Raw genomic sequence first — 24,077 nt, forward strand, 5'->3', positions numbered from 1 at the left:
CCAGCTGATAAAGTTCATTAAGCTTATCCAGGACCCCAGTTGAGTTTTTTACGTCCAAACAACAGGTAGTCTCCCAGGACCAATCAGGAGGTTCCAACCTTTACTGTTCATCAAGCTGTTTTTTGATCAGAGTTTGATGTATTAGGTGATCGTATGACAGTACGTCGTTGAGTTGATTAATACTCTCGGTAGAAAAGAAAAATGGATGGCCCGGTCGTTTTGTAGCATGCCATGCGGCTGAATCTAATCAACATCTATCGTAATACATGATCTATTTTTCATCGCGTGCTGTTGTTTTCCTAAGAAACTATTTATTTTTTGACGTACAAGCAGAGAAAGAAAACACTTTATATTTCAGTAGTTGAAATCACTCATATTGCTGGACCCACTTATCTATAATTTTAATTTCCTATTGATGTGTGTGATGTGATTAATGTCCTATGTGTGTGTGTGTATGTGCGCAACCTATCCTAGGAGTCAAGAGGACTTAAGTACGATGTGGTTTTTTTCGCAGCTTCTTTACCAGGTCACACGTCTACCCTGAGGTTTGATTTGCTTCTTATCTCGTATGCTGTTATGTGTCAAGAAACTATTCATTTTTCGAAGGACAAGCAGGGAACAAAACTCCTCACATTTCACCAGTTGAATTCATCTATTGCTGGACCCACGTATATAGATTTTTAACTATCCCTCTTGATTTTATGTGAGTGGAACTAGTCCTAGGTCAAGTACGATGTTGTTTTTTCCGCAGCTTCTTTAACTGATCACACGTCATCCTGTCGTTTGGTTTGCTTCTTATTTCGAATGGTATTATGTGTTTATGAAACTATTCATTTTTTGAAGGACAAGCAGGGAACAAAACTCCTTACGTTTCCCCAGTTGAATCCATCTATTGCTGGACCCATTTATCTAGATTTTTAACTTTCCCTATTGATTTTATGGGTGTGGAACTTATCCTAGGAGTCAAGATTAGCTTAAGTAGATGTGGTTTTTTTTCCGGATTAACATTGCAGCTCTTCAGAGAGTTTGGTTTGCGACTTATCTCCTGAAGAACCTTCCAAACCAATGATAATTTTTTTAAATTAGAATATGGAGTTAAACATTTTATTATTATGATTTCTTGGACAGTAGAGCCAACGAGCTAGCTTGGTCAGGTGGAAAGAAAATGTGGTTTTTAAATAGAGAATTAACTAGTGTTTCTTACATACTGAAAATATTTTGTTTAGAATCAACGCAAAACTTTTTAATCCACTTTTAATTTTGTTCAATAACAATAAAAGGACATATCAGAAAACCCAATCTGAAATATTAAATTCCTCAATAATTAAAAGCAAGCTGAAAGGAACTATACACAGTTAAACAGTGTTGAAAGCAACATATGTTGATACATCATACATGCAGAAATGCGGAGTTGACCGTTTCGACTTTAAGGAGGGGGTCGCGGTTGCGCGGAGTCAACAGACACCAAACAACAACACTACTGACTAGTGACTACACTCCACTCTCCAGTATGCCCCCGGCCGCTGCAGGAGGACGTCGAAACGTCTTCAGTTTCTGGGAATACCCGTTCTACCCATGGTGCGATTAGTGTGATGTGACCCGCTATGGATTTATCAGCTGCAGTTGTATTTTTGACGGTGAGCTTTGTCTATTTATGCGTTTTGCATTGTACGAGAGATAAATTATTCCTATTTGTTGTTTCACCTTCAATGAAATAAATAAAACGAGACCCACATCCAAATTTTACAGGATCGGTTTCGATTTTACCCAAATGTTGGTATAAAATTATCATATTTGCTATGTTTTGTAAGGCAAATACACGTAATATCAACATGGAAAAATTAATCTTTTGTGTAGCAATCCACTAGGATAAAAAATACTCCTCTTCTAGTTCTTTTTCTTCTAAATTTAAGCATACAACTTGAACAATTTAACAGATTTAATTAAATGTTGGAATGTCACGTTCAAAATGAAATGTTAATTTTAAGAAATTATGACGGTGAAATCAATTCAATCGTGAAATCATCTAAGCTGACATTAACTGCGATTAACTGTTTATATTTACTAAAAGAATTATTCTTTTTGAGCCATTTAAGACAATTTATATTTTTTAAATTTCCCCTTATTTCGCTGTCGTTTTCATTTGTGTTGTCCAGTTTTCTTTTAGCAATTTTTTTAGGCTTAATTACAAGGAACAGTACTTACTAAGTGCATTATGAAACCCTACGTTTTGGTACTTGTGACATGATCGTTGTCATTTTTATTAATATATAATTTTTTTATTGTACTCGAAAATGGACTTTGTTACAAATATTTTTGTGTTTGTGTGTATTTTTCCTATCGTTTTTGGCCACACAGAGATCATTTTGAAATATAGAATTATGTTTTCTCTATTTTTTCCTGGTTTCTATTAATGTGGATTATTTTTTATTATTTTTGGGGCTTTTCGCTTGAATATCAACATTCTAATACTATATGAAAGCTTTTTTAAACTACCTTTTCTAAAAACCTTTTATAATAATACTATCATGATCGGCACAAAAAATTTATAAGCCTTCTGATAAATAAGACAAAAATAATTGTAATAATTATAAATAAAAGATTCAATAAAAACAAAACAAAAATTGCTATTTGGGTTGTACCTGTTGATACGTAAACGACTAACTATTAGATAAAAAATAAGGAACTTTACTGAAATGATTTTATTCCTATGGTGAACAATTTTAAAAACAAAATGACATTTTAAACTTATATTACAAAATATTACCTTAACTAATATTATTTTTGATAACCGTGTTCAATGAAGAAAGTTAAAATGAAGATTAGCTTGGTCGTTTTTGATCATTCTGGTCCGCCTATCCTCGCTATGTTGGGCTGTCATCTTTCGCCATACTTGTAAACCCTAAAAATGTACAATTCATTATTTTGAAGTAACAAGAACAGCATAGACTCAATCAATAAGCTAGTAAAAAAAGACAATAACAAAATGACATTTTCATTATTTTTTAGGGATATAAGCAGGGTGAGGCAAGATACCAAGACAGCCACTCAGGTCCTTGTTTTGTTCTTTATTCGCTTTCTAAATGAAAATGTTTTTCAAAAGCATCCTCTGACGATGGCAAGTTCAGGCGGATCATAATGTTCGGAAACGACCAAGACGTGAAAAAACATTCCATTTTCTCAATCAGTTCAACTTGGAAGCGGGTTTGTCGAGTTTTTTTGAAAATTGTCAGGTTCGAAATGCAGGAAGGTCTGAAGGAACAGTAGTTGGTTAATAAAGTTCCTCGTAAATTCACTAATTTCGTGGGACGCTTGACCAATTAATATATTACAATTATAAAAAAAACCTTAATTAATTGTTCTTCGTAAAGTTACTAGAGATTTTCGATTAAATTTAGGTAATTTATTGGTACTAAATATACAGCGCAATAGTTAAAAAACTAATTTTACATTTCATACATATGTTTATATCTTAATTAATGTTTATTTTTATATGAAAGAACAAAAAACGTCGTACAGATTTCATGAAACAGTATGATTTGCGATTATAGCAAGCTGATTGCAGGCGGTGTAAATGTGCCTTTATAACCAGCATAACGGGAAAACTATAGTTTATAGTAGTCAGAAATTTAACGGTTTCCTTTTTCCAAATTTAAAGTCACAAAATACAACTTGCGTTTAATTGATTAAAGTTCTGTAATGTTAATTGTTTTTCACTCTTTTATGTTTTCCAACCCTTAGACAAATCTAACATCAGGCCTTATAAATGGTTAATAAAACAATCATTATTATTTTATATCGAAGAAAAATTACCATAGTTGAGTGAAAGCATGAATTTGATGGATATTTCAACACCAAATTATTTTTTGATTTGATGATTAATGTTTTTCACATTGGGGCGCAATAAAACCCCAATGTGAAAAACGTTAATCATTGAATCAAGTCGTTATTTGTAATTCATATATGTATGTCTTAATTAATGTTATGTTGTAACCAACATAACGGGAAAACTATAGTTTTTAGTCATAAATTTTACTGTTTCCTCTTTCCCAATATAGAATCATAAAATACAAGTTGCGTAAAATTAAATAAAAGTATGTTAAATAATTGCTTTTCACTCTTTCGGGTTGAGCCACACTCCGGCAAATCTAACATCAGGCCTTATCAATGGGTAATAAACAATAACCATTATTATTTTATATCCAAAAAAAATTACCATAGTTGATTGAAAGCTTGAATTTGGTAGATGCATCAACACAAAATTATTTTTTGATTCGATGATTAACGTTTTTCATGTTGGGAGTTTATTGCAGAATCATCTGGAATGACCTGATTCCCTTTTGACCTTTCCCCATATTTTATTATCGCCCCGTATTGTTTTCATGCCGGGGAAAGAAACTTTAAAAAACAGTAATATTTCATATATAGACATCTTGTAACATTGTTTTAAAAATAATTTAAATTAAAACAAAAAACATTAGCAAATGTTGGTTTATTTGGTTATTGATTAACAGTGAAGCTCGACTGTGTTAAGTCCGGTACAGGTGTTAAATTCTATTTTCAGAACAGATTAGTGCAAATTCATTTGTTACTCCACCGTTATTCAACCGTTATGAACCTGGCATATTAAAAAATCTTCAATTCGTACAACACAATCACTATTTTCATCGCGTCAATCGTAAAATATAAATTTCGATTAATACCGTCTCACCCGATCGGGTCGACATTGTCATAAAAAGGGTGCATACTGCTATTTTCTTATTTTAAACCTATCTATTTCTGGTATTCCAGACCCACCCTTGTCTCCCCACGCAAGGATTCGTGTGACAAATGGTTACACAGTGGGTATGTATTTTTGACAATGACCCAAATTATTTAATATAATCCAGTGGAAAAACTAAAGAAATTTACTCATGATTGCGTGACAAGATTTCAAAATGGTTTATTCTGACTAGAACACGCACACGAAGTTGTGTGTTACCACAAAGTTTTGTGTAATTAACAAAGAAAATATAATAATCTTAAAAAATCTGCACCACATTACGACTCAAAAACCTTGACCTGGTGATTCTCCTGTCATACAGAAGGGCGATGTCCAACTACCCGTTTGTCGCATTATATTGTTCTCAATTAAAAAACCATGGGCTGTGCCGGGAATCTAACCCAAACGGCTAGCATGGCCAAATACAAGTCGGACGTCCTAACATCTCGGCAACCGCGATCCTTGACACAGTGAACTACATACATAAAAATTATTATTTCACCTTCGGACCGCTCAATTCTTTCTTCGAGGTGCTCATACTCGAACCAACAATACAGAACGCCCAAACCTAAATATATTCTCTATCAAAATACAAAAACGTCAATACTCCAAGGCAGAAAAAGACAAACACATCAATTCCACCGTGTCTTTCAAAAGCTAAGGTCAGGGGCAAAAAGATAGCCTACCTAATATTCTAGGTATAATATCTTAAATTTTATTCTTTTCATTATTTTTTTAAATCATAAATAGGCTCCACCTTTCTTCATCCCAGTTTGCATTCGATTTAGAAGGTCGTAAAGGCGACGAGCATCCTGAGAAAATTTCTTTCTATTGTTTGAGAGTTATCTATCTTGGTCTGCCTATCCTTACTGATTTTTGTCGGTTCAGACGCATTTCGACATTTCGCCATCCTCAGAGCTTGGGAGAATTTTTTGGAGTGTTCTCTACTCTAACAGTAATAAAGCATAATAGGCTTATCACCCTATTATGTTATTGTAGCTAATAATAATAATAATAATAATAATAATAGCCCTAGCTGGCCAATCCAAAACTTGTTTTTTTTCCCTACTTGACAAAAGGATTTTACCATTTTCCCTGTATGGAGTGGAGCATGTCCTGCTGGATACAAATTATTCACTTGGTGTAGTATAAAGCCACCCATACCATCACATTTCCTCCGCCTCCTTGACTTTTCGAAAACCCATTTCTTCTTTAAGTAAATCACGGAAATAATATACCCAGCCATCAGGGCCGTTAAGGTTTATGTTACATCTGAAAATAGGATTTTTCTCTATCCTCCTTCCTGTATACCACAAGCGGACTGTTTATGGCGTTCCTTATGAACTTTATTTAGCTGTGGTATCCGTTTCATTTTCCTCCTCTGGATGTGCATGACATCATTTATGTCTCCCTTTACTTTTTTCTGTTGGTTGACACTCCAGCTCTTTGAGCAGTTTTCCAAGATGACAAACAGGAATTTGAAGCGATCCTCAAGATTGCTCGTTTTTCACTGCTGGTTAAAATAAGTTCTTTTTTTAGCTAATCTTCTGGATTATTAGGTTTTTTTTAAATAGAATTATTAGATAGAAATGCATTATGTTTCTTGATATGTCCGATCAGGGCCTCATTTTTCACTGGGCCTGATCAGTCTGGGTTCCTGGACATTTTTTTTCGGGGTCATTGGTGAGCAAAGTTTCCCTTTATTCTACTGCGACTTAAAAGATCTATTGTGAATTTGACCCTTCTTTATTTACAAGCATCAAAAAGTGCATCGCTTTCTGGTGTTCCTCTTCGCTTATTTCTTTGGACGATAATATCTTCTTTTGCCTTTCCGGGCCAAAGCTTTGCTGCAAAGGACATGCTCTGATGACTCTTCTTCTACATGACAGAATCAGCATGTCCATTTTTTAAATAAGCATTAATTTTAAATAAGCAATGTCTTATTCATCATAATAAGGGTAATCTGATGTTCTGTAGACGCCGGCTGGATAAGTATTTTACATCTACCCTCCAAGTCCGGGCGCTACCAGGGATATAAGCAAAGTTAATAAAAACAAATGTATCTATATAAATTAATACAAAACATTAAAGAAGAAAGAATTCGGACGTTAGTGCGTCTCGATGTCGACTCACTGCAGAGTGAAAATCAGAAGGTACGTACAGGAAGGCAAATTGAGAGCAACTCGCCGGATAAAAGCCAAAGGTACGATCGTGCGTACCGGATAGAAGCCTGGGAGCAACTGGACCGATGAAAGCCAAAGGTACGTTCGTACGGACCGGATAGAAGCCTGGGAGCAACTGGCCTGATGAAAGCCAAAGGTACGTTCGTACGTACCGGATAGAAGCCTGGGAGCAACTGGCCTGATGAAAGCCAAATGTACGTTCGTACGTACCGGATAGAAGCCTGGGAGCAACTGGACTGATGAAAGCCAAAGGTACGTTCGTACGTACCGGATAGAAGCCTGGGAGCGACTGGCCGTTTTAAGGACGACTCGCTGGAAAATTACGTGTTTCTCTCCCTCCTGCCTGTTCTTATTTTTACGTGTTTAACATGTATGAAAGGAAGAAAAATATATAAACTTAAATGATCAACTATAATAAAAAATTGTTTACATTGGCGTAAACACCTACTATATTCTTTAATTCTACTCTACTGAGAGAGAGGTCAATTTTGTTTTCCTGGATGAGATGTTGCGGAACTTTTGATTGTCTGGTGAATTTATCCAGTGTGTTTGTGGCGTGCCAATTTACGTTTCCGGTCCAATAATTAAACTGTCCCTGCCTTTGCTAATTTGTCAGCCTGTTCATTTCCTTCAAATCCTTCGTACGCACATTAGAGTTACCTGATTACGTTTTCCCAGGAACTACAGATTGGCACTAGCTTTCAGTTGAAGACAGAGAAGTTTAAAGGTATTAAGTGCTGCTTGACTGTCTAAAAATATGCTTATCTATTTTAACACTTTTTAAAAATATTTCTTGTACTCAGAGTTCTATTGCATGGATCTCAACTTGGAAAATTTATGGTGTGGTCCCTAGAGGTTTTGCTAAGTCAAAATCTGGTCCGTTTGTTGTTGTTCAATTTTAGATCCATCTGTATACCATAATAGTTTCAGGGTTTTTATTCTTCCAAACATCTCTTACTATTTGATTTGTAAGGGTGTATCAAAATGTTATTTTAAGTTCCTGGACATACTGCAATGAATTAGCATATAAAGCTGCTGCAGGGTCACCAGGCAACCATCCAGAGAAGAACATATAGTCGACGTTTTTAATTCAAACGTTCTGTCTCAAGGTTTAGTTGAACAAACAAACCCAAAGGTTTAGAATGAACATCATGATCGATTAGGAAAAAAGAAATTTGTTTTAGCCATATCGGTCACTGTAGAAACATAATCGTGTAAAGACATCTAATGCCTTTGAACTGCCCCCATGCCACCGTGTGCAATGAACTAAAATCTCGCTGACACAGCCAACGGGTTGAAAGATAACATTCCACAAATTTCGTTTTGCACATTTGCCATCTACACTGCAAGAAATTCTTGGCAACAGTCAGCCGTCTCAATTGTACTATATAATCAGCATAAGTTGAGACAATCGTGATTCTCGGTTGTTCTTTACTCTTAAACAAGTTTAAATAAAAGAAAAAGTAGCATACGTTTTTGAAATGTATAGCTACCTAATGTCTACTCGGTTTTGTGGAATTTTTTACGATACTAATCAACTTAGAACTTTAATAAAAACGATAAACCTAGTTATAAAAGTTTAAAGATTTGAAAATAAATTGTGAAGATGGAGTGTAATTCTTTCCGGTTTTATCGAGAAGGCTCGACCCGGTTGTCCTTGTGCAAGACAAAGTGGTAACCTTGTAGTACACACGGTTAAAAATACTTCTATCTTTATCAAGTCAAACACTTCGATTTACTGCACAAAAAAGAATGCTCGTGTTCAAAAAGGAAGTGCACATAGACATCTCTATTTACAAATGTAAACCCGAGACCCAAACATATCTCACTTTCTGGCATGGTACCAGGGAATATTTTCGATGTTCGCCCACTTTGCTGAGCATTAACACAATATAGTAAAACCCGACTTAGAAATTTTGTCTATCTACCTTTAGTCGTATTGTCAAGTTACCTTAACTTGATAGAAATTTGCCTGTATAATAAAACGTTTCTCGGTCATCCACAAAAGTCTATACACTGCACAAAGCAAAAACAAAAACCGCTTTTCCTAAGTATTTCTTGGTTTTCTATCGTAAAATTATTCGCTAGAAGTCAAATTTCAATCAAAATATCTTTTTTGAACAATTTGGTGCTATGTAACCTCGCCATATACATATTTTTAGCAGCTCTTCCTCGTTTTCTTTTAAAGTTCTTGAACTTCCTTATGAGGTTTTCAACAAGTAGCTTGCAGATTTTCAATTTATTTCCTAATAATTCAACAATGGCTTCTTTCTGGATTTCCTTGATAGCCCAAGGAGTAAACGTGGCATATCTCTTATGAACTTTCTTTTGTATATTTATTATTTCCTCAGCTAGGTACAATTTTTTTTCAACATTTCATTACAATCTGAATTTTTTTATTACAATAGAGAGGGGTAAATAATCAATATCATTTTCCCGTTTGACTTCATTAAACAAACTTCCTGGCTACTCCTCAGCAAGGAGGCCGCCGGGCCATTTCCTCTTGAGACGCCTTATGGGATTGAAGGGCTGGGTTCTGTTGGACAAGGCTTGGACGAGACTATTGGGATGATGGAAGAGATTATTTTGGAACTTGGTAAATTTTGGGGGGATTATATTTTGGATAAATGGGATTTTAAGTTGTGGGGGTAGTATTGGAGACATTAAAAATTTATAAGTGATCTGAGAACTTTAGATTGAAAGGTTGTTGGATATTTGAAGGTTTAGCGGTTCTCCACAATCCTATTCTGTATGTCCAATTCGATTATAGTAGCGTCTTGTAAATTGTACGTTTTTTTTTGGTCGATAGCTTGAACTGTCTTTGAAGTTGTAGAGAAGACTGTAGCGTCTGTTTAGAATGATTCAGTCGTATGTGCTGATTCCACATTAAGCATGAGTCTAGGTAGCCCATGGTAGCAGTCGGATTTGGGGATAGGAACATTGTTGTAGTATATTGTGAGAGGAGATTTACTTCTGAGTGTAAATGATGCACGTTCATTTATCTTCATTTTCCATTGTCTACACCAATCTGCTATACATGTGATATGTCTCTGCAGATCTTACGAAGCAACTGCAGGATCTCGGTTAGAGTGTATAGCTGCAATATAGGCAAAAGGTGCAAGAAGTGTGGTAGATTTCTACAGTACAAAGGATATAGATGGTCCGAGCACACTACCCTGTGGTACTCCCGCGACAGGAAAGTAGTATTAGGAGTAATATGATCCTTGTCGAACTCCAAAGAACCGCTCTGTTAGATAAGAGCTATGGATTAAGTAGACGGTATTTGAAAGGGCACTTTAATTTGTACAGGAGACCTTTGTGCCATACACGGTCAAATTCTTGTGTCACATCAAGAAAGGATCCCATACAATATTCTCTGCGCTCAAGGAAAGAGGATATACGGTCGACAACGCGAAACAATTGCTGGTTGTGGCATGATGGGGGTGAAAGCCAAACTGATGATCTGGGAAAAGATTAGTGTAGTTCAATTTTAGCAAGTCTTTTAAGGAGAATTTATTCAAAAACTTTGGGCATGATGGGAAGTAGGCTAACGGGGCGATATGATAAGGAATTTTGAACGGGTTTGCCAGGTTGCGGAAGAGGATGATGTTCGAATATTTTGAAAGTAAGGGAGAATGAGTAGTAAGGAATACACAATTGTTGATGTAATTAAGTAAAATTCCGCCGCGTTTTCCCACTTGGATTGGTCCCTACCTTATTATACTGGCAATACACAATATTCTATCTTTTTTCTGTACCATATATATTGTACTTATTAAATGGCCTCAAAATCATCGCAATTCTTTTCTTTTCATCTTCATTCTGCCTTCGACTTTATCAATTTCCTTCTCGTTTATCCTTATCCCTTTCAGTAAGTACGTTACTTTTTCGTTATTTATTCTCAGTCCTTCTTACATTTCTTTTCGACTATTTTTGAGAAAATTTGACTAATTAAATTATTATCAGAAAATCTCTGGTTTTTCAACAACTCTCATTTTTACTTTCGAACCTTTTCCCTTTCCACGGCATGTTGCTGAAACCCTGCTCCCATAGAGCGATAAATATCTTGGCAGATGGGATAACTTCTTGCCTCCATTTATTTGGATATCCCTAAATAAAAGGTTGTGGTTTATTCTTAACTTGGCGTTCTTGCGATTTCCTAGGCAATCCACAGCTTTCTAACCACATCTAAATGACGTCATTGCCGTAAACTTTAACATTCAAAGTCAAAATTCAATCAAGGCGTGTTGCCAGTAACCACCATTAGGGCTGTAAATTAAACTCTGTAATGTTTGTTAATCTTTGATCTAGAGAACAAGTCCTGTAGGAGAAGTTCGGTTGACTGACTCGTGCACGAGCTCTGCAATATAGCCAGTGTACCAAATTAAGTTCCGGGTGCATTAATTTAACGCTTTACTTGAGTTAGTAGTGTAAAAGTATGCATGTTTATTAAGCAATAATAAAAGCAAAAATTTTCTCTAGTTTTATAATAGTTATTGATTAATTATTTAATTGATTGATGTTGTTTTGAGTAGTATTATGGTCTACCTATGCTAGCTTTATTTTTGAAACGTATTAGCCAAAAAGAGGAAAGCGAAATCCGTGTTGGACCCCCATGTCTCCACAAAACTATTGCAGTCATAAACTTTACATAATAAATTCATACAAAGGTAGAGGAAAAATTAAAAAGGCGATCAGGATTACGAAGGTAACCGGGGATAAAGGACGGGGGCGCGTGCCAAAATTCCCCGTGCTAAATCCGTTCCGTAGCAACCCCTCCTCTATAAGTCCTTTAATTTGAAATATTCAGTTACGTAAAACATGCAACAGAAATGAGCAAGTGCCAATCCTCTTAAAAGCTTGGACGAAACTAGAGTCAATTACACGCAAAAAATCAATATCTGCCACTTCCTGCGCATAATTTTAATGCTCTCTGCTAATGATTTTCCGTTTTAATTAATCGAACACGAAAAATACTTATTTAAAATTATAAAATAACTTAAAGAAGGCAAACTTGCATGGAACGTGCGCATTGGTCATGATATCCCAAAACAACGCACAATCAGACGAACTTATATTTATTATGACTCATAAGACCATCACCGCCCTTAGAAATCTAACGACCCATTGACCTTTTTTGTCATTTAGTCTATTTGAATTTATGACTGGAAGACTTAGGTCACTAGTACTAACACATGAACCACCCAAAATATTTTTTTCCAAGTGCATGGTTCAAACTTTTCATCTGACCTCGACATACTCTGAGTCGCAAAAGTAAACTTCAAAACATCACGTTGCCACGGTAACTCATCAAAATCAACTACTTAAGGACTTATCTGAATACACCATCACGAAAAGTGCAATTTACATAAAAGATTTCTTATCGTCTGTACTTGCTTCGAATCTCGTTGCCAATTTATTCATTATTCTTCATTACTCTGTCTAGTTTAAAAAAAATCAAGAATAAATCAGCAATGCGAGAAGGATTCTTCTTGCATTGTTATTCACTTGTTACTACTATTATCCTCAACTGTACTGCAGTTAAGAATGTAAGAAGAATGTTTACTTCGAAAAAATAAAATTTATAAAATAAACTCATAGTATGAACAACGGAACGTCTTGATTTTGTCAGACGCGTTCTGGCTTTTCGATCTCTTCCATGATAGGTTTATACCAAAAGCCGAAAGTCCATTACAAGAGGACTTATTGTTTTTGACGTACAGCAAGGGCAAATTAACGTTTTTCTCGTGTTTTTCACAGCACAACCACCGCTGGAAGATAAAATTCTGTTCAAGTTGTAAACTAAATTTATATGCTAAGAAATAAAATAATAGAATGAATTTTTCCGGGGCAACCGGTGAGGGCTTAAAACAGGGGAAATGCCAGCGACGATTGTAAAGCAAATCCACGTACTTCCTGAAAATGCTTTGTGCCTTTACAATACTTGTAACAATTGGGTCTTTGACGTTATTTGGTTACATTTCGTAAACGCGGCAAATATCCATTTCGCAAATAAGGTTGACCCTCCTTTTGAAATCTATTTTCATCGCGATTACCCTGGGTCAACCAGGTATGACATATGCGCAATCAGGGGACTTCCGAATTGATTCCAATCGTTTTCGTCAATGGACCAGCTTCAAGATCGCAAAATCCGATTTTTTAGCCTGATTTAGAGAAAGGATGATTGCAAAACTGTCAAACCCACAAATAGTTACACTACATATTAAATACGTCTCAAAACACATAAATTTCAGCATGCAAATCGACAATCCAGAATTAAAACAGTTATTTTTCCAAATAAATAATACGAATTTGGCCATGCTTTAAAAAAATGAAAATCATAATAAAGTTTTTATGATAAAAGCATGTATTTATTACACACTCTTTACGTTATACAGATAATTAGCTATTCTTTGAGATGATTTTCGTCTGTTTATCCTCATGGTTTTGTCTGTCAGATGCATTTCAACATTACACAATGTTCAGTATGGTGGTTTTGGTGGGTGCCTCACGTTGCTTATATCCCTGTCCGAGTCTTTTATGAGCAAATGTGAAAGAGGAAAAAATTTCTTGATAAGCTTTTAAACAAACATGAACCTGAAGACAAGTCAGTTGCATTTCGACTGTGCCCCATCTTAACTGTTGGGTTTGTGTCAGTGCCACCCTGTTTATATGAGAAATGTGAAAGGGGTAAAAATTTCTTGATAAACATAAACCCAAATGAACCTAAAGTCTAGTCAGAGGCTTTTTGGCATTGTGCCATCTTAACTGTTGGGTTTGTGTCAGTACCTCGCCCTACTTATAACCCTGACCAATTGAACTCAAGGTTCAACATCCCACAGATCCTTAGAATAAATCTCACAGTATCCTTTAAGATTCTTTAAGAATTATTCTTAGTCTGAGTATTTAATTTTGGGTAAAATCTTCTTGTCGATTACTACCTCATACACAGATATAACTCTGTAGTTGTAAATCGCAAATAAGTTTAGAAAGAATCATAGTGAGGTAAAGAAGTGCAGCTTGGTTATGATCATAAGTCACAGGTCAATGTACAACACAACTCACGGTAAGAATAATATGAAAATTCTAATAAAAATTAAATCTGATTACAGATCCTGTCATCGTTTTCATGCCAGGCACTGACCGCAAACCTCTCTACAGCTTGCCCATTCAATAGCCTGTGCAAATGTACTTTGTATGCAAATATCGAGGGCATACCCCACTACAAGTCGCTAAAATCTTTCAATGAAATATCCTGCAATGATGTACCATTTACAAAACTACCAGGTAATTTTTTTATTTTTAATGGGAATTTTGTCAGTTGTGTAAAACAAAATTTACTTTTTCAGACATTCCACACTATAACGTGACCAAATTAAGTATTGTAGGATGTGGATTGGAGATTCTCGAAGACTATTCTCTTGGAAATATGAAACTAAAATCACTTAGTTTTGCTAATAACAATTTAATGATGCTCTCTCCAAAAGCCTTATTGTAAGAAAAACATTTTTATTTTGATTGTGTCGGATGTTGCATGGCTTTATTCTTTCAGCCCATCAAATGAGACACTTCAGGCGTTAGATTTCAGTTATAACTCATTACATACGATCCCTGAGGAAATGATTAACGGTCTTTTAAATTTGAAAATTCTTAGTTTGGAAAGGTATGTAATAATCAGTTATATTTTTTCAAATGCATACAAATTGTTGATGTTTTGCATACAAAATTTTGGTGTTTCAGCAATTCAATAGCATCATTAAAAGCCAACTGGGGGAATTTGAAGAATACCCTTCAGTCTTTGTTTTTAGGAAAGAACGAGTTAAGCTTCCTGCAATTAAACTTCAACTTTACTCTTTCCAATTTCCGACAAATGATTTCCTTAAATATCGACAATAATTTCCTAACATCTTTGGAAGAAAATTCGCTGCCTTTCTCTTTAAAATCTTTGAGCGTTGAACACAATCTCATAGACAACTTTCCATCTGATCTTGTTGATAATCTGAAGCAATTGCAGAAATTGAACTTAAAAGACAATTACATTAGATATTTACCTATTTATTCCTTTAAAAGCAGACAACCGTTAATGTATCTTGATTTGTCTAATAATCTTTTGACTTCTGTTACTGAAGTGTTTGGTAGAACGATCAGAATTGATGATTTGGACTTGAGTTACAACCAGATTGGCTCAATACCTTCAAAACCGTTTAATGGGCTTTCTTGTTCTAAAATCAATTTGTCTCACAACAAAATCACTTCTTTATCTGAAAAAGCATTTTATGGACTTTCATACACTCTCGAATCTTTAGATCTAACTCATAACATCCTGACGAAATTTCCCAAAGCCTTAACACGAATGAAAAAGCTGAAGTATCTATCTCTGAAAAGAAACTATATTTCTTCTATGCCAGATCGTGTGCTTAGGAATTCTTCTAATTCGCTCAACTATCTTTCTTTGTCCCACAATAGTTTTCATTCCATTCCAAAATACGCTTTGAGAAATTTAAAAAAATTGACCACTTTGTCATGCGCATACAATAAAATTTCGAGCATTTCAAGCTCAGACTTTTCCCATTGGGGGGACAGATTGCAGTCTCTTTCATTGAGTAGCAATAGATTTTCACAACTAGAGAACAATGTTTTTAAAAGTTTACCTCGACTGTTGACATTGAAACTTCCTTTCAACACAATCACTACTTTGAATGATAAAGCTTTCGCTAATTTAAACAACCTTCAAATGTTAGATTTAGGGTATAGTTTGAGAAATATTACATTTCAAGGGAAAACTATTAAAACTCTTTCCAATCTCAGGGACATTTATCTTGACAACAATAGGCTGAGCAAATTGCCTGAAAAAGGGATTGACCATTTGCGCTTACTGACAACGTTTAATGCAGACTTTAACGAACTCAATCACATCCCTTCTGATTTTTTCAAAAGCAATTTTCACATCAATCTTATGGATGTTAGATTTTCATTTAATAAAATCACATACATTGATATTCACACATTTTCAGGGTTGAAGTCATTAAAATATATTGCGTTGAGCCACAATCAAATTACCACAATTAGTGCTGAAGCTTTCAAAAATTTGCCCTCCAAACTTATAATAATATTATCTTATAATAAGTTAATAAATATTGGTAACAGAACATTTATGAACCTTCCAAATTTGGCAGAATTAGACCTTCATAGCAATGATTTAAAAGATATAAATTGGCAGATGTTTGATAATGTCACAAGTTATGTTCATCCTATGACTCTTAATTTATCACATAATCGTATTGAAAACACTCCTTTTGAAATTGTATCATCTTCAGATCAAAATTGGCATCCTCAATTTATCGCCAGTGCGATTCACATTGAAAAAATTGACCTCAGTCATAATAACTTTAGAGCTGTACCATTCGAATCTTTGAGGGCCATTAACAGTTCTCTTAAAATAATTGACCTTGGATACAATTACATTAAAACTTTACACAACAATCCATTTCTGTCTCTTTCAAACCTTGAAATATTAAATCTGGAGCATAACATGATTGATGACATAAGGGGATCTAAATTTGAGCAACTTAGTAAACTTCAGATATTAGATTTATCACACAATCATATTTCCACCATACTTGCAGATCAGTTTTCAAAGTTAAACGAACTCAGAGTGTTAGACCTGTCAAATAATTATTTCAGTGCATTGCCTGGTGAAGTTTTCAAAAGCACCAAATTGGAAAGGCTGATATTGAAAGGCAACCAATTGGTTTCTGTGCCATCCCAGGCTCTCGTACCAATCAGTCACACGTTAGGAATTTTGGATATTGCAAATAATAAAATTCAGAATATGGAAGTGGACCAATTTACAAATGTGCCTATGTTGACTGAGCTTAATTTGTGTTCTAATTCTTTCACCCACGTACGGATGGAAATGTTTCGTAATTTGAACTTTTTGCTAACCCTCCGACTGTGTTCTAATAGGCTGGCAGGTCTGGAGTATTTCCAACACTTTAACAGTTTACGCAATTTAGACTTTGCAGATAGTTCTTTAAAGAAAATCCCATTTTTGGAACAAGTAAATCTAGTTTCTTTGAATTTATCTAACAATGTAATAACTGAGTTAAACCCTGGCTTCCTTTTTGGTATTCCAAATTTGAGAAAATTAGATCTCAGCCACAATAATATCACCACTTTAATCAATCCAAGATGGAATGAGGCTGAAAATTTAAATGAACTTGACCTTTCATCAAATCCCATTGAGGTAATTAAAAAACTAAACATATTCAACAGAAATTCACCATATAATTTATCAATCTTCCTAGGTATTGACAAGTGATAGCTTTTTTGGGCTTCGCAATTTAAAAGTGCTGAATGTACAAAATCTACACAGACTAAAACGATTCGATGCAGACACTTTGTCCACTTGCAAACTTTTGGTGTCCTTGAAAATCCAGTCATGGCCGAACATAGAAAAGTATCGCTTCAGGCTCCCGAGCATACTTTCCAATGTTCCTCACCTCAAAAAACTCCATGTCAAGATCGTTGAAGACAAACTGACAGACCAGCTTGTTGGCACGCTCCCGCCCAAGTTGAAAGTACTTGAAGTGACGGGTGAGAACTTGACTGAGATAAATGGTGATGCTCTTAAAGGGTTGCACCCTATCAAGGAGATGCTGATTAGATTTACTGGAACAAACATAACTACTTTCCCACCGATGTTCTTCACTAAATTCATAAATATGAAAGCCACCATTGACTTAAGAGGCAATAACATCAGAATGATGGGACCCGAAAGCTTCTATAAAACGCCTGCTTCTTTACAATACCTCGGGACACAAGCTTACTCAGGTACAATTGAAAACAAGAAAAACGTGAAAAACAAACTAAAACTAGTAAACTTTTCATTTTATGTGATTTCAGGTGGCATTCATGTGCAGCATAATTATCTCATGTGTGGATGTGAGGCTTCATGGATGGGGCAGTGGCTGAGAAGGTACATTCGTGAAACGCTGCTCGTTCATACCAAAAATGTCAGATATAGCAGGAGCATATATGAAAACATGTTGGAGTTGACTTGCCTGGATGAGTTTACAGGTGCCAACATGAAGCTAATCAGTTATGAGCAATCTGGCTGTTATGTTAGCCGTTCAGCAATAATACAAATTAATTCTGTACTTATTTTGATTTCTGCTGCAATAAGTTTACTCAAAATACATTGAAACATTGGATGTGTATACGTGGTTAGATAAGTCCAGTCATATTGTTAATATAAACAAAGATGTTGATATAGTTTTTTGTAATTGTATCTTGTTGTAAAATTTAAATTGGCCTTTTTAAGCTATATTATATTAAAACATATGCATGTTGCCACCACAGACGATTTTTTGAAAATATTGTAAATATAATTTAAGACAAAATGAACTTATCTATATTTTATAGAAGTTTTATTTTATTTTAACTATATTCTCTGCAGGAATTTGGCTATAACCAACCTTATTGAGGTACTAGTTAGTATATAGAGTAGTTTGTATATACACATATAAGTACGATAGGGAACAATCCAGCTGCAGACAAATAATTCAAAGTGCCTGTTATTTTGTATTGTCTCAGCATAAATGTTTCACTCGATTTTATATGCATTTCTAGTCAAGCCCATTTACCTCATAACGATGCCAAAAGATGGGAATATATAGTATGCTAAGTTTGAAAGGCTGTGAGTAGTCGAAGAATGCATTTCTACAGTTGAACGATACAGTTTTAAGCAACAGTAATACATTTTATTTATTCTTTTTTTATTATCTTCTAATAAATGTTAGTTCAAACGTGTAAACGTTATACACCAAATTAAATCTTGCATTGTATAAAAAGTATTCCATACTTTGCACATTGCGTATAAGTGTGATATATTGCATAGTTTTAAGAAATAAATTCTTATTCACATTTTGTATGTATATATTGTCAAATAAAAATGTAATATTTCTTTATTTCTCACACACCTCTTAACCTTTTCATATAAGTATCTAATTAGTCAAAGCCATGGAATTAACATTGTAACCACTTTTGAACTTAAAAAAATTGCAATTTCAAATAAGAGCCAAAGAATATGTGATTTTAAGATATTTTTTCCATTATAAAATCTGTAAAATAATGATCTATGTCAAAAAAATAAAATAATTTGTAGATGAAAATTAAACCATATACATATTTTGCACTTGGTTTTTAACCCAAAACTTGTAGTTAATTTTTAAAAAAGGAAAACTTGGCACAATTCCACAATAATAGAGAAAAAGGATAGATATATTACAAAATATCAACTTGCAATAATAATCATAATACTATTTTTATTGTTTCAATCAAACAAACCACTACACAAGATAAGATTTACTCATGGTCGATAGGCTATCTGAGGGGTAGAATTCTCAATTACATATACTGATCAGAAATTTACAATAACATGTGAAAAAAGAAATATAAGTGATAATATAATATAACCATCACTAACATCAAATCGTCCACCATTTTAAAAGATTACTTGACAGAGGTTTTGGAAAATCTATGCATTCTCAATTTATAGAAGATACAGAATCCAAGAAGACTAAGGTGTGAGAAACATTTCTTAGATACTCAAACAACACAGTACATATGTTGTTAGATTGCAATTATGTTTACCAATTTGAAAAACTACTGTACTTGCATCTTCTTTAAATATTGCTTATATTTGTTTTAGTTTCATGCACTATTATTTATCTATAAATGAAATTTTGATTTCCTATTCTTTTGCAAATTAGGTTTTTTAATTTGATATAATTACTTGTCTAGTTGATGTTAAAATTCAAAACGTAAATTTGAACCCTCACTGCCTCTAAAACAACTCTATTGTAATGTAGTGGTGTGGAGTACTTTGGAAAGGTGGAAATTAAACAAAAAAATAACACAGCTTATTTAAATAATGCAAATTGCTGTTTCCCTACAACTCGGAGCCATGCATTGATGGAGCAGTGACTATGGATTCAAACAATTTAATCTTCATTATAAGCAAGTTTGATTTACTTTTAATTAAAATTTCCCTCACTTTCCCCAAAGCTAGGAATTTAATGGCATTATCCACAGCTAGATGAAATTTCCCTGTGTAGCTGAAGGGAATACCCAAGTATTTATACTTTTTTATAGGTTTGACCAGTTCTGGTTAATATACCAATTTCTTAACTTTTTTCACGGGTGAATTTCTGAGGACTAATACTTTGGTTTTAGACACATTAACGCTATTTGGGCAGCCAGGCGGCACTGAAGGCAGTTATCGCATTGGTGGTTAAGTCCAGAGTAGTTTGGGACTGTATTAGAGTCCTGTCAAACATTGGGGAAAATAACAAAATTCCCCTTGTCTGAGTACCAGGGCACACAAGGCAGGGGGCAACAAAGAGGCTGATTGGCCTGGAATTGGCCAAGGAAAGTTCGAATAGGTCACCTATAGGCCTTGAACCCTTTTGTGTGATTAAAAATAAGTCTTCCGTTCAATAGATAGCCCAGGCAAAAAAAGCAAAAAAGTTTATCAAAGGATCTTCGGAGAAACTAACAGAAGGGCTACTAAATCTAGGACATACTAGGACTAGAATAGTTGGACTGCTGACTGGACACTGCAGACTCTGGAGGCATATGAATAGCCTAGGAGTGGTAGAAAAAAGCCTGTACAGATATTGCCAAGAAGAAGAAGAAACAGCAGAACATGTCCTCTGTTGGTGCGAAAGCCATATGTACACTGAGATTCCTAGTCCTGGGAGAGGAAAATCAGGGCCTGAAGACACCCCCACACAAGCCTTTGAAAAAGCTTTGGGGGCGGATAAAAAGCCTTAAGCTTAATGAGGAGCTCTAGACAAAAAGAATGGAGATTCACAATAGACCAATACTGGTTGTGGTGCGCAGGTTGTAAAGAGGCTGGCTCCTACATAATCTAATTTAAACTAATCTAGATATATTAACACTTAGTTTATTTATCAAGCAATAATCCACAGTCTATTAAGAATGTGCTGGGCTTCATTCCTTGAGTCTGTGAAGAGTACAAAATAATCAGAAAACACAAAAGAAAAGAGTAAATGCACAATATCAAAATGCTATATGCAACTAAGCCTTCAGCCACTTGCACCTTCACACTGTACCCAATTTATTAAAACCTAACTTAATATTATACACGTTAAAATAACATAATATAAATCTAATTTAGTTTTCAGCAAATTAATGATTTAAAAATAAACTTCCAGATTGACATCAACATATTGCCCACCTGAAACCATCGTTGTTTTATTCTGCACTATTTAAAGGATTAAGGCTTACCAGATGGTCGTTGAATTTCCTAACAAAACCTTGACCATAGGTTACTATGCAATAAGTTAATTAAATTAATTTTAGAAAACCAGACAATTAAACAGGGTAAAAATAAAGTGTTCAGACAAATAGTAGGAGGTTTAAGAATCAGAGACAAATGATAAGATGCAGAACGCCTGGAAGAAAATAAAAGCAATTTTTAATTTGTAGAATACATCAAAGGAAAGACCAATGAGATCAAGAGGAAAATTTGAAATTAACATTGAAGACATACCTCAATAAAAATGATTATATCAATAATAAACAAAAAGTCGATATTGTAGAACCAAGAATATATTGTCACAGTGAAGATGATGTATATTTTTTTTAAATTCCCTTAGAAAAATGCCCCATAAACTTATTATTAATTAATTAATTTATTATTTTTATTATTATTATGAATTTTTAAGGGAGGTTTAATGGCTAAGGGCGGTTTAACAGCTAAGGTCATTTCATGCCCTAACACTTAAACCTTCTATCTTAGGTTAGCTATATGTTAGTGTCATGAAGCTCTGACTCCAAACATTTACTCATAAACTAATCTATCCTATTGCCATCCAAAGCTTTAATTTATCCTTTTAAAGAAGTTATTTTGGAAGGGCAAATGTATGCAAAAAAAAAAACATTTTAAATTATAAGATTTATTCCTGTTCTTTAATAAGAATTTCGAATTTTTGTTCCACAATTTAAACAATTCCCATAGGCACATAATAATAATGGAATCAGACTAGCAACAGTCTCATAAGTATAGGCTCATCGTTATCCTTTTATTCTTCCATTCAAATACTATAAATACACTAATTCTACTTAACAAAATTAATAAAACAAAACACTTTTTTTGGGAGGGAGCTAGCTATCTTTCCGTAGTTAAATTGCGATTTTGGGCATTGTAGTTTATTACCCCGCAATTTGTATTTTCTTTTATTTCATTTTTCTGCTCCAGCAGCCTCAAAAATTTCTGAAAAAAAAACTTGCACGAAGAACTCCCATTCAAACACTAGCAGACAAACATTCAAAGGTATAAGAATTTGGGAAAAGACTTAAATCTCATTATAAATTCCAATAAATTTAAGAAAGCTGAAAACAAACACTTGGGACCTAGTAACTTCTTTAAATCACTCGAACGGTTGAACGTTTGCCTAAAGGGTTGCAAAGTGCGACAGTTGACCAAAATATGTTTTACAGTCAGAATTATACGTCCTCCATTTTGAATACATCGAGGACAAGTTGGTGCTGCCTATTATGAATTAGCCTGATGTGACCTATTCGCAATCTAGTGAGAATCACAAGTTCTTTTCTCTCAATTTTATTATTATTATTGCTGTTATAATTTTATTATGTTTATAAAACAACTTATTTCTAATATGTTGTAACTTGTAAGGGGGCATAAAGCCCTATTTGTACTTTTAAAATAAATAAATAAAAGGTCAATTTCAATAAATAAAAATATTAATGATAAATATCCATACATAAAATATTAATATTGAGGAAATAAATAATTGTTTTTTTTCCTTTTGTAAATGTACATCAGATTGGGGGGGATAAAAGTAGATTTTTTTCTGACCTTACTTTATGCATTGGCTAAAGAAATAACTATATGAAGCCCCGATGAGGCGGAGACGACCAAAGGGAACAGGAGGAGGGCCAAAGGCACCCAAGCCAACCCAGCGAGGACAAAAGAGCTTTATAAAAATCAAGTGCCCCGACAATGACCCCCACCCGCTCCCCGACCATCACCGCCACACCCAACCAAGCCTAATCCTCTAATTTAAACTTCAATGTCACATGACACCAGAAAATCAAATATATGAGTATATATATCTATATCATTAGTACCAATTAAAGTGTCCAAATTGAAAGACCATTCAACACTTTTACACCAGCAATATTCTGAACTTCGTGCTCATTACAAATCAAAATTATGTGTTTGAGATCCTTGACCTCATCGCATGTAGCACAATTTCGGGTGGGTCTTAAATTTATTTTATACAAATATGCTCCACATATACCGTGCCCTGTCCTAAGGCGAGATATAGTGGAGTAGAAGTAGATTGTTAATATATGTGCATAATGTGCTAGTATGAGAATGAAAATCTTTTGACTTCAAATACAACTGACTGAAAATTAATTAATTTTTGTCCTTAATTTATTCTTTTATTCTTCCATTCAAATACTATAAATACGCTAATGCTTCTTAACAAGAATAATAAAACAAAAACTTTTTTTGGAGAGAGCTATCTTGTGATTTAAATTGCAATTTTGGGCATTGTATGTAGTTTATTACCCCGCCATTTGTATTTTCTTTTATTTCAATTTTTCCTTTCCAACAGCCTCAAAAATTCCTTTCAATTTCAATTAATAAAAATATTAACGATAACAATGTGTATTTGTTAGTGACCTGCTGATTCATAATTTGTTGAAGTCGTGAGTAGCGGTCAAGAATGAGGTTAGAAAAACTCTTTTTTTGTCGGCGTTTCGACTTATTCGGGTCATCTTCAGCGCATAAAATGAGGTGCTATTCTTGTGGTGTCATATTGGTTTTGCTGACAACACTAACGACTTTAACAAATTAATGATAAATATTCATACATAAAATATTAATATTAAGGTTATAGATAATTTTTTTTCCTTTGTAACTGTATATCAGTGTGGGGGAAAAAATAAAGATAGTTTGTTAATACATGTGCAAAACGTACCAGTATGTTGATGGAAATCTTTTTAGTTCAAAAACAACTGACTGACAGTGGACAATGTTGGAAGAAATTGTCAAATTTGACTGTCAGACGGCC

General features: G+C 34.3%; 1 protein-coding gene and 1 long non-coding RNA gene across 2 annotated transcripts in view; one reads left to right on the forward strand and one right to left on the reverse strand.

Moving 5' to 3' along the window:
- The window catches only part of LOC106664513, a 33,374-nt gene extending 9,309 nt beyond the window's left edge, over positions 1 to 24,065 (reverse strand). Inside the window, exons 1-2 of the long non-coding RNA XR_001340196.2 lie at positions 23,985 to 24,065; positions 2,768 to 2,902 (exon numbers count right to left, since the gene is read on the reverse strand). This is a non-coding gene — a long non-coding RNA (uncharacterized LOC106664513). The remainder of the gene's footprint in view (positions 1 to 2,767; positions 2,903 to 23,984) is intronic.
- Positions 1,497 to 18,914, forward strand: LOC106664510 (chaoptin-like). Its single transcript, XM_014390284.2, has 7 exons — positions 1,497 to 1,637; positions 14,058 to 14,232; positions 14,295 to 14,439; positions 14,498 to 14,608; positions 14,686 to 17,191; positions 17,253 to 17,778; positions 17,851 to 18,914. Exons 1-7 carry the CDS (start codon positions 1,605 to 1,607, stop codon positions 18,147 to 18,149), a joined length of 3,795 nt encoding a protein of 1,264 aa, XP_014245770.1. The 5' UTR covers positions 1,497 to 1,604; the 3' UTR covers positions 18,150 to 18,914.
- Positions 24,066 to 24,077: the final 12 nt, after the last annotated feature.

This window comes from Cimex lectularius, unplaced genomic scaffold, assembly GCF_000648675.2.
Source record: "Cimex lectularius strain Harlan isolate CLEC.00 unplaced genomic scaffold, Clec_2.1 scaffold13, whole genome shotgun sequence".
Taxonomy (NCBI): domain Eukaryota; kingdom Metazoa; phylum Arthropoda; class Insecta; order Hemiptera; family Cimicidae; genus Cimex; species Cimex lectularius.

Excerpts from the sequence above, each read along its gene's own strand:
- LOC106664510 (XM_014390284.2), top strand. The coding sequence starts at position 1,605 with ATGGATTTATCAGCTGCAGTTGTATTTTTGACG. Across the intron at positions 14,440-14,497 it reads CTCTCTCCAAAAGCCTTATT|CCCATCAAATGAGACACTTC; the intron begins GTAAGAAAAACA and ends TTATTCTTTCAG. Across the intron at positions 17,192-17,252 it reads TTTCATCAAATCCCATTGAG|GTATTGACAAGTGATAGCTT; the intron begins GTAATTAAAAAA and ends CAATCTTCCTAG.